The 11,845-nt window shown below is 40.4% G+C and overlaps 1 protein-coding gene across 1 annotated transcript in view; it reads right to left on the reverse strand.

The window, feature by feature from the left end:
- The window catches only part of carmil2 (capping protein regulator and myosin 1 linker 2), a gene marked incomplete at its 5' end in the record, with an annotated part of 49,456 nt that overhangs the window by 11,178 nt on the left and 26,433 nt on the right, over positions 1-11,845 (reverse strand). Inside the window, 4 exons of the mRNA XM_007541505.2 lie at positions 387-423; positions 1,697-1,801; positions 2,623-3,451; positions 6,390-6,493. Of these exons, the coding sequence (XP_007541567.2) occupies positions 387-423; positions 1,697-1,801; positions 2,623-3,451; positions 6,390-6,493 (1,075 nt within the window). The remainder of the gene's footprint in view (positions 1-386; positions 424-1,696; positions 1,802-2,622; positions 3,452-6,389; positions 6,494-11,845) is intronic.

Raw genomic sequence — 11,845 nt, forward strand, 5'->3', positions numbered from 1 at the left:
TCTGAAATAGTGCAAATCCGATCATTTTGATAAAAAAAATAAATAAATAAAATGTTACGGTTCCACTGAAACCCAGCTCGATGTAAACAGGGCCTAAATGTCCAACACTGGTAAGAAATACAGTAAAAGAAAGGTAGCTCAACAAGTAATGACTCCGAAGGGCAGTTTAGTCTGGAGCTCATAGCCAAAGAGAAATCACCTAGATACGATTGTAAACATGCAAAAAGCAGGCAGTGAATTTTTGAAGTGACATTTTTTCTTAAAATATAAATATGTAAAAATACTTTTTTTTCTTTTAACAAAACTGATGCTCCATTTAAATACTTTTATCTTCTGAATATGATTTTCCATCAGAAATGGAATCTGCCAGTAATGTGTAAACTTACCTTCAGAGGTGGCTTTTCTCAGCTCCTCGTCTTTATTCTGTAACAGACACATTAAACAACATCATTTTAACACTAGGACTACTCTACAGAACACTCTCATCAGAACCCTGCAATCTGTAAGATACTAAATTAGGAAAAAGTCTGCTTCTCTCACTGTACAACTGCAGGAGCTGATGAAGGAGCCCTGCTTTTCCACTGTGCACAATTTTAGATGGAGAGTGTTAATTAGCTTAAAGAACTGAACATTCTTTCAAGGGCATGTGAACCAGAAATTTTAATCAAGAAATCTGTGGGTACTCTTCGGGGGTCAAAAATAATCACAGGAACAGTGTAATGAGTGTTTCTTTAGAACTTGTGGAACTGACAGCTCTTCTCAACATTTAAATGACAACTTCAGGCCAAATAAACACAAGCATCATGCAAATAAAGTTGTTATAGTCTGACATATAACTGGAAGATTGAAATAAGAAGAACCATTTAATTTAAGGTAAATTAAGGTTTGGGAAAATGTGCATAAAAGAAAAAAAAAAAAACGTGCCAGAGGTTGTGTCCACACTAGGGGTGCGCCATATCGCCTTGTTTATGGTAATACCAGTGACTTTTTTGACCCTGGTGAAAAAATTTATATTGCGATATCAAATGATGATGCCATTTAATCGAGCCTTACCTGTGCAATAACCAAGAGCCCAGACCCTCTGTATGAAGCAAATAGTGTATGACAAAGGGCTGGTTTTTACCAGGCTAGTCCTTCCCTTATTGTAGATATCAACAAGATTCAGTCCAGTTCAGACTGTTGACCAGATAACCAGCTGACTAACTTCTTTGTTTTAATGCAATATTAATTTTTTCACCAGTGTCAAAAAATCTAATGGTATTCCCGTAAATAAGATGATATGGCATACTCCTAGTCTACACACACATACACGCACGCACGCACATGTTTGTGTTGCTATCTTTGTGGGGACTTTCTATTGACTTCCATTCATTTCTACAACCTAAACCTGACCTTTACCCTTTTCCTAACCCTAACCATCACATACCTAACCCTAACCCTAACCAAAACTCAATTCATACCTTAGCCCTAAATCTGACCCCTGACCCAAAAACAGGGTTTCCCCTCGTGGGGACCAGGCTCCGGTCCCCACAAGGAGCAATTGGTCCCCACAACGTAGTATATGTCAGGAAAATCGTCCCCACAAGGTATTACAAACAAACACACACACACACACACACACACATACACACGCACATACACGCATGCACACACACACACTGACACACACACTGACACACACTCCTACCCTGTCTACCTGGCACATCTTGGTTTCAGCAGGTGGAGTTTTGGACACTCCCATTCTGTGCAGCATCACCTGAAGCCTCTGTTCAAAGCCAGGTGCACCATCAGATGCATGTTTCTGAAAAGCGGAGAGCACAAATATGTTCATATAAATGTTATTGCACAAAAGCATCACATGCACCAAACCGGCAACACACTGCAGAGGTGCTTAAAATGTAGCATCTGACTTAAGTAGATTCATTGCGTAAAGCCAACACATGTTTAGATGTTCTTGCACTTCTTATTTGCTGCACCATCATTGAGATCCCCTCTAGCTCTGCAGTATAAAGTAGAGTAGAACGTAGGGTTAACATTGGAGAAAAATGAAGTAATTGAGAATGTGAAAAGAAAGCTAATCATCATCAAGCCTAGTTTGGTTTTAAGAAATCTAAATGAAGTACAGTCAAGCCAAGTTTAACTAATCCTTGCCAAGTGCATGCTCACCTCCCTTGGTAGACCACATGGTTGATCACAGATTCCCTGATGCTAACAGTGAGCTTCTTACCTCACTTTATTGCACTTAAGTTAAATAATAGTGGAAGTTTCTGGAGCCTTGCAACCCTAATGAGTATGAAACTGTTTACAAGCCAGATTTAATCTGCCACGTCTGCTGATAAGTGGAACTGAACACAACTAAAACATCTTGGACATGCACACACTAACAGACTCCTGGCTGCAGTATTGCTGCAGCAATAAAACAGATAAATTCATGAAAAATATTCATTGATGTCCAAGTTAAAGGGTGAAATTCCACTTCAACATCATTTCCATTGATTTAAATTACCCTTGTTTTTGTTTTTTTTGAACCAGTGTTGTGCATCTGTTATAATGTGAACCATCATCTTTGTACTCCAATAAATATACATGACATTGGTGACCTTAGTGTGTTGTCAGACTGACCTTATTGGGTGTATTATCCTTGTCATCTGGCTCTATTCCTGTCAGCAGTATGAGACTCTGGCTCTTGTTTTCTCTCAGTCTTTTGGTCACCTTGTGTCTCCTCTCCACATATGATGGAGCTTCTGGCTCAGGTGGTGTTGTAATGACTGCAGGAGTGGTGCTGAGGTGTGGTAGTACAGGAACTGCTGCTTGCTCCGGTTCAGAAAGCACAAAGGTGGTGAGTTTGGGGTTTGTTGTTATGGTGGGGTAGAAAGGAGTCATCTCACTGGATTGTGTTGTGCTTAATGACTCAGGGGGGGTTACCGTTTCCCTCACAACGTCTGCAAGATAGCGACCGGGGGCGGCAGTTCCTTCTGTAGTAGTGGCATCATTATAAATGTTAGCATCCTCCTCTGTCTCCTTCTCTCTTTCCTTCTCCCTCTCCTTGTCTCTGTCCCTGTCTTTGGCCTCTCGGAGGGGTCGAATGAGATCTGCAATGGAGGTCCTTTTGACCTTGACCCCTTCAGCTCCATGTCCTCCATCTCCACTGCCTGTCTTGGCAGCACGGCCTGCTCGAGCCCTCTTGAAGGCGAAGAAATCACCAAACTTTTTCTTTATATTTTTTGTAGGAATTGTGGTGGTGGAGGAACAAGTTGTGGATGGGAAGGTGGTAGATGAGGAAAGGGAGTGAACATTAATGGATGGAAGGGAGGTGTCAGTAGATGTGGCAGAGGGAGAGATGATGGGAGTGGTGGTAGATGGAGTGATGTCAGACAGAGTGGAAAAAGGGGTGGAACTTGGCACTGTGGGAAGGATTTGGGCAGGGTTTGACTCCTCCCATCGGCCTTTTCTGCAGTGGGGAGACAGCAGAAAGAGCAACAGAAGAAAGGAGACACTCAGTACTACAACTACTGGTTCAAGAACCAAGTAACATGCTCTACTCCGGTTCACAAAACTAATACTCATGCAAATGGCAGACAAAGCAAAATCAACTCTCAGAGATCAGAATGTTTTGTCTCAGGAGAAGGAAGACTTGTAGTGTGTCACGTCTAGAAGCCACACAGCAGATTGGCCATTTGGACCAATTAGTTACTGCTCTTGGTATCACATGTAAGAAGTTTAAATTTACCTGCTTTCTTGAATAAAACCAACTGTGCATGACTACAGCATGTACACATTAGTGGAAAGAACAGATCACATATGTGGTCCATAGTATAATCACGAGTAAGGATATTCTGACTAGGTGTCATTTAGAAATATACTGTGACTTCGGTTGGTCAACACTAACTGATGACTGGACAGTTGGAAATGAAACAAATCCAGCCTTTTTCCGATCACTGAACACACCATATATAAGCTCCACCACATCAAGCAGAAAAAGCTCTTTGGTGTGGAGCCTGTTGCTGATGGATGAAGATTCAGTTTAACTGTTTTCAGTGTCATGGAGGTATTCAAAGATGATGTCAAAACAAACACTAGTCTGCTATTCATTCAAGCTGTGAGGGAGTGAGAGAGAGCAAGACTTGCAGTTAATAACAGGAGGGCTGATTGTAGCACAGTAAAACTGCTGCTTTCCCTTTTTGACTTTTCAACCTCAGCATTAGGCTGTTTTTGGAAGTCAGTGCATCTCTAGGTTTGTTATCTAAAAACTAGATTAATGTGTTACTTCTTTCATTGAAAGAATTTATCAATATTATATCCATCTCCAATATTCATTTTTGCAAAACTTGTTATATTTTTCTAGGCTTTTAATTCATGTATTCATGCTGTGAGCACTGCCATGTCATGATTTCATGACGCATGAAATCATGACACTACATTTAGTAAGTTTTAAAAAACTAGAATCCTTTAACACAGGGACATTCACATCACAAACATCAAATGTGATCAATGACTGAAATCAATGACAAACTCCTCTGAGAGGAGATTAGAGGGTAGTGACCAGGGGTTAGGGGATGACAGGAGGACAATGGAGGACATTCAGATCAACAGAAGGGGAGCTAATCAGCAAGCAGCCACCTTTCACATGTTCACTTCAAACATCCTTCCGGGTCATGACAATAATATCCACATTCAGAAACCCTAAATATCCCACTGAGGAACTTGCTTAGCCATTTTGGAATGAACCATGCAAACATCATTATCACAGTTGGAGCATCAACTAGAAATGATCAACTAATTGACTGCATTCACACTTAAAAACTACAGATAAGTCCGATATATGTTATACTGAATAATGAGTATGACTCCTTTATATCAAAGTCAAAGTCACATATTTATTGAATGCAACTTTGTGGTTTCAACTTTTGACCCACATTCCACAAAAGAACAATTTAAAACAACCCATATGTTTTTCTTGTAGATAAGTACATCCTTTGTTGTCTTTCTTGCCCTTTGTCAAAAGTCTTGGACAGACTATATGTGCAGTTGCACTTACACTCTCCTACTGCCCATGCCAAGAAACCGATGCCCCTTGTGGCAACATGAGTTTAAAGTCCTCAATAGGAGACAGTTCTAGTGCAAGTTAATTTGAGTCTGGGCAAAAATTTGCCCAAAGAGGCAAATAACCTATCTGCATGAAATAAAAATTCACCTTGTCTCTACATAGTGTTCTAGAATGAAACAAAAATGGTAAGTAAAGCCACAAAGTTATCAAAACAGTATTTATGTCACAGCAAAAACTCTGCAATAGTTAACTCTGCAACTAACTACTAATAACTAATAACTCTGCAACTCTGCAAACTGCACTCCTGAAATAAAGTGCCCCTCCTTTGTGTTTAATGCAGAGTTTCAGAGTTGGGAAAGTACCTGAACATAGAGAGGCATTGCTTGTATCCATTATTGTCATATACAACAAATATAAATATGTCATTATGCTTTCTTATACAATGTTAATGAAGGAATTCTACAGAGTTGCTTTTAAAATGCAATCATGCAAATACACAAAGTTTGATATTGTAAACAAATGCAACTGAGTTTAAAAAAAGGGGGCTCATTAGTTCTAAAATGCATCAGAATGCTTAAACCGAAAACAATTCAGATAGTTTGGTCCATGTGCTAAAAACCTGAGCAAGTAGCTAATAGGTAAAGATTGGAAAGTCAACATTTCTCCCACTTCACCAACAACTTCTGTTTAGAGCTCTATCACTGTCTCTCAACTCAGTCACCCACCATGATTAATAGTTTCAAAGTAACAAGATGTGGAAAAATACATGTCAAAAATAGGACATTCCCATTAAATGTTCAGGTCTTCAAAAAAAAAAAAATCATATCAATGTCTATTCTACTTTTATTTATCTCTGAAGAAGAAAGTGATTAATTACAGGTGCACATTAAAACAAATCTTGTATTACTCACTAAAAAAAGATTACTACGAAAATGTGTCTCTCTAAACTGAGAAGTTAGGACACCCTGCACTCTAAATTGCTCGTCTTTCCCCTTTTTGCTTAAGACAACCATCTACCAGTCTCTCATACACTGCATACATAATTGCTGCGCAAGTTTTAGTTTTGACCATATCATCATTTTTATGCACATTCTCCAACTCCAAGCTGTATAAACTCGAATGCTTACTGGATGTAACCATATTAGCTGATGTGTATTTGTTTAATGAGGGAGGGGCCTACAGAAATAAACTTCCTGTATGAAGGTGTGCATAATTATGAGGCAACTTTTTTTTCTTCTTGCTATGTCACTTGTTTTAGAATTTAACACTTCTTTTGTAACACACTGTTGCTTTAACTGATATAGTAACATTGTGTGTTTTCTGCTGTTGTATAATAACTCACAATGCACAGTCAGGAATGATTTTCTTGGCGAAAAACTCTTCTACTCCCTCATCCACTCTGCCCATTGCCTCATTATCTTCCTTCTTTTCCTCGGACACTGGTTCCTGTGAAGAAAAAACATCATATAAACAGCGACAAAAATCTGTGTGGTCAGTATTGAAGTACCATTCTAAAGATTAAATCAGTGACCAGCCTCCTAGCATTTAGTTCTAGTCACAATGTCTGATGTGATTCCCATTATATAGTTTGTGGTAATAAACCGCCTACTTGCATTTCTGAATGTTTACATCTCAATATGTCATTGGTACATTTAGTTCTGTGTCACACTTATTGCTAAACATACGCTTAGTGTTTGAATGCATAAGATACAGAGAAATACATTCTTACTGCTTTGTATTTCTACCAGGACTTAGCCTGATATGTGAGCACAACATTGTTTTTTTTTTTTTAACTTGATCACAATTAATTTGCTTATAATTGCATTCCCAACTTTGGAGGGAAATGTAATGCAGCAAAGATTTCTGGAACAATGTATTTTAAATATGCCATTTCTCACTTACTAGGAAGTAGCCAAGAGTAACAGCTGTGCTTTAACTGGGGGTGTTGTAGAGCTCTGTGATGTCCCCACCACAGGCCACTAAAAACACTCAAGTAAATTAAGTGACTAAAATATATACCAGTGTTTGAATGATCAAAATGCTACTATATGTCATGTTTTCAGGTTCACAAAGTTCTAAGATTTGGGTGTATTTCCATTTTTCTTTATTGTCTAATGAAATGACTCTGCTTCTGTTTTGTTTCGTGCCTCCTGTCTGACAGCCACCTGTCTCTCTGCGCCTCATGCCAACATGCGTTTTGGTCACACCACTGCGGCTCTGCATTTCATTGTCTCTCACACATATAATCCCATGAATAAATTTGATAACCTATGAGATATCTATATATAAATTTAAGAATATTTATTATCAATATTATCAACTTCGAGAAATGCAAGTGATGACTGAGCTTCTCACCCTATCACTAAGGGAGATCCCAGACACCCTACAGAGAAAACTCATTTTGGTAGCTTGCATCCATGACTTTTGGTCAAGGATTCTGTTGATCATGATGACCCAAAGCTCATGACCATAGATGAGGGTAGAAAGGGTAGGAACGTAGATCGACCCGTAAATTAAGAGCTTCGCTCTTTGACTCAGCTCTCTCCTTCAAACGACAGACCGGTACAGTGCCCACTTCATTACAGACGCTGCACCAATTCGCCTGTCAATCTCCCGCCCCATTTTTCCCTCATTCCTGAACAAGATCACGACATACTTAAACTCCTCCTCTTGGGGCAGGACATCCTCCTCGACCCAGAGAAGGCCCTCTACCCTTATCCGGCTCAAGATCATGGCCTCAGCTTTGTAGGCACAGATCTTCATCCCAGCCGCTACACACTCAGCTGCAGTCCGTTTCAGTCAGAGCTGTAGATCACAACCCGATGAAGCCAGTAGGACCACATCATCCACAAAAAGAAGAGACGCAATCCTAAGGCCACCAAAACCAATCCTCTCAACAACTTAGCTGCGCCTAGAAATTATATCCATAAAACTAATGAACAGAATTGGTGACTAAGGGCACCCCATACCTGGCCACCGAGGAGTTCTTTAACCACCTCAGTGACCTCATCGCCAGAGATTGGAGAACTCGATCCAGAGTCCCCAGGCTCCGCTTCTCAATGGAAGGCATGTTGGTGGGATTGAGGAGGTCTTGGAAGTATTCTGCCCACTGGCCCACAACATCCCAAGTAAAAGGTCAGCAGCACACCATCCTCACAATAAACAGTGTTGGTGATCTACTGCTTCCCCCTCCTGAGATGCTGGATGGTGGACCAGAGTTCCCCTAAGCTGTGTGGAAGTCTTTCTCCATGGTCTCTCTGAACTCCTCCCATGCACAAGTTTCTGCCTCAACAACTACCCGAGCCGCATGCTATTTGGACTGCCAGTACCCATCAAATGCTTCCCACTCCTACTTGGTGCCTCTCACCAGGGGCAACTCCAGAGTAAAAGAGTGCCCAACCCCTCTCAAGGAGACCGTTTCCAAAATTAGAGCCATGCATTGAAGTGAGACCGACAATTTCTAGCTTGAACCTTTCAACCTCACACACCAGCTCAGACTCTTTCCCCACCAGAGAGGTGACATTCTATGACCCAGCAGCCAGAGCTTCTTTAGCCAAAGATCGGATTGCCAAGGTTCCCGCCTTCAGTTGCGACCCAGGGAGTGGTCATTGCATCTGATCTGATTCAAATAGTAAACTTATCCCTGTCATCAGGTGTTTTCCCCCCAGGCTTTAAAACCAGCAGTTATCAAACCAGTGATAAAAAAAAGAGCAATCTGGACAAATCACTACTGCACAACTACAGGCCGATCTCTACCCTCCCATTTATCAGAAAAATTACTGAAAAAGCTGTTTGACAGACAAATAGTTTCTAAATAATCGACAACCGCTTTGACATCTTCCAATCAGGTTTCTATGATTACTACAGTACGGAGACTGCCCTCAAAGCGTTCAATGACATTCACATAAATACAGACTGTGAAAGCATCACAGTTTTGGTTCTGTTGGAACTTAGTGTAGGTTTTAACACTGTTGACTATAACATTATTAAAGCAACTGGAGAGCTGGGTTGGACTTTTAGGTCCGGTACCCCACTGGTTCAAATCTTACGTAAAGAAAAGGATTTCAGTAAGTAACTTCTCATCGGTACAGAAAGGAGTCATATTTGGAATACCAAATATGACTAAGGGCAATGGTAGGACCCCTCCTATTTAATATCAACATGATCCCATTAGCTCAGGCCATAACAAGTAATAAAATTAGCTATTATATCTTAGCAGAGGATACACAGCTCTACATCACGATGTCTTCAGGCAGGGCCGGCCCAAGGCATAAGCAAACTAAGCAGCCGCTTAGGGCTCCAGGGCTACTAAGGGGCCCCCTCAGTAGAGTTGATTTATTATTATTATTATTATTATTATTAGTAATAATTTCTGTCATTATAATATCAAAAACACACAATTTCACTATGAACTGATTTGTTTTTACAATAATATATATTTGATAATGTATGTAGACATCATTATTTTATGGATAAAAAGAAAAAGGAAAATTGCTCTTGGGGGACCCTGGTGGCCGCGGCAGGTACCGCACGCTTCGCCAGTAACATGAGCTGCCGAGCAATGTGCAGAGCGCATCCAAACGTCCAAAGCTCCGGTCAGAAGTTAAGTAAGCAAAAACAATGTCTCAAAAAAGGACTTATCCTTCAGGGAGGGAGAAAAGAAAGAGGAAGAATAGAAAAAAAGCCAAGATAAAGGTTTGTTTTAATGTGCCTTGGTAATATAATAAAAAAGATTTGTAAAGCTGGTAACAGAAAATTAGCTTGATAGCAACCTGGAACGGTCCAGTTTGTGCTAGGGTCTTTGTGTTTGTGTGAAACTGAGTTTAAACTTTAAATGAGTTTATTCTCATGGTTGGCTCTGTATATATGGAGTTAGGTTTGTTTCACGATTATTCAATCAAAAAAAAAAAATCACGTCAAACAAAAAAAGTAGTATTCAATCAAAAAAAAAAAAAAACATGTCAAACAAAACATTGAGTTGTGATCAAAACTTTTGAATTTTCAAAAAAAAAATGTTTCAAACAAAAAATATTTCAATCAAATTGTAAGAATTATGTTTTTAAAAACAACAAAAAATGCTTTAAAAACTTTGTTTTTTAGTTGAAATCACTAATTTTTGTTTGAAACTTATTTTTGCATATCAGAATTTAGATATTTAAATTCAGGACTATGGATAGGAGGTAAGAGGCCAAAACAAGGTGGCTTGGTTACATTCTGGGAAAAACAGAGTCAGGAAAAATCCCTCAGAGGTCATAAAGTCTTACCTTTTCTGTTTCAAACAAACAATCCATCACAGTCGACTGTGTGCTACAACTACAACTGGGTTGATTTTAAGCAGCCTAAGTTTTTGGTTGAGATTGTAAGTTTTTTTTTGATGCTCCAGTTTTTTGGTTGAACTCAACTTTATTTGGTTGCGGATCTCACATGAACATCCTGGGCGGGGCTTAAGGACGAGTAATGTAAGACGTGCTCCGATTGGTTAGCGCTGACTAAAGCCGACTTCCTGAGATCTCAGAACCATACTATGCTCAGAACACGAAGCTGAAGGTGTTACTCCAATTTCTCTCAGTTTATGAGAAACTGGAGAGCAACAGGCAGCTCAGAGTCCCAAATGCACAACCTAACGGTGAAACACCATTACTGCACCCATCATCTTTAATCCCTGTTAAAAAATAAAATATCTTCTTATCATAACCCCATAAACATTTAAAGAAATGTTTTTTCACTTTTGTGGGCACACACCAGTGGGCATCACAAGAGGTTTGACTGATAGACCGGCCCACCAGGTCATGTAGTTGTTCCATTGACACTTTGCCCTATGCCTGTTGGTGGAAAAGATCCTTTGGAGATTGATTTACAAGTCTAGTAATAGATCTAGCTATGCGGCTTACAAAAGGAAGCACACCAAACCTGTCCAGAGAAAGCTTGGTCCAAAAATCTGGAAAGAACTCAAAGACATCGATTTTGTGTTTTTTGAAAAAATGGAGAAAAAACTCTGCCGAGATATCTTGCAACTTCTCTGTGGCAATGAAGATGTGGTTAGAGACGTGCTCTTCAAGATGATCAAAAGCGACAACTCAATTGTGATTTACAAGGTTGTAGAGTGCTTTAGAAGATCCCTGGCATGACCGCGGAAAATCAATCTCCAAGACACCTTTCTTCAAAAGGCATGGGGGCTCATCAAAAAGGCTATGTGTTGTGGAGACGATTCAGACGAAGAAGAGAGGCAAGAACCCACCAAGAGTGGACCAAACGTTGTGTTAGTCCACGCTTAACTGGGCCTCTAAATTTGGTCGACTCAGAGGTCGGTACTGACTCGGAGGAGTCAGGGCCGGACTCTGAGTCAGGACCTGCCTCAGAGTTAGGACCTGCATCCAAGTTAGGACCTGTCTCAGAGTTAGGACCCATCTCTGAGTCAGGACCTGCCTCGAGTCTGGACAGATGTCTGAGTCAGAATCTGTCTCCGAGTCAGGACCTGTCTCCGAGTCAGGACCTGTCTCAGTGTTAGGACCTGCCTCAGAGTCGGGACCTGCCTTGAGTCTGGACAGATCTCCGAGTCAGGACCTGTCTCCGACTCACGACAGACCTCTGAGTCGTCATGCCTAATGGTGTTTTCAGGATTTTTTCTCACCAACAGAGTGACACCGTGTCAGAAGTGTCAAAACTGGATGCGTTTCCTCAGCAGAACTTCGCAACCTACCAGAGCGGATGATTATGGCCTTATGAGTGCGTACCAGTTTTCAATCTGAGAATACCGGAAACCTTTAGTCATCCATTGTTAGAGCAAGGTGGGTAGGG

The sequence above is a fragment of the Poecilia formosa genome, unplaced genomic scaffold, assembly GCF_000485575.1.
Source record: "Poecilia formosa unplaced genomic scaffold, Poecilia_formosa-5.1.2 Scaffold612, whole genome shotgun sequence".
Lineage (NCBI taxonomy): Eukaryota > Metazoa > Chordata > Actinopteri > Cyprinodontiformes > Poeciliidae > Poecilia > Poecilia formosa.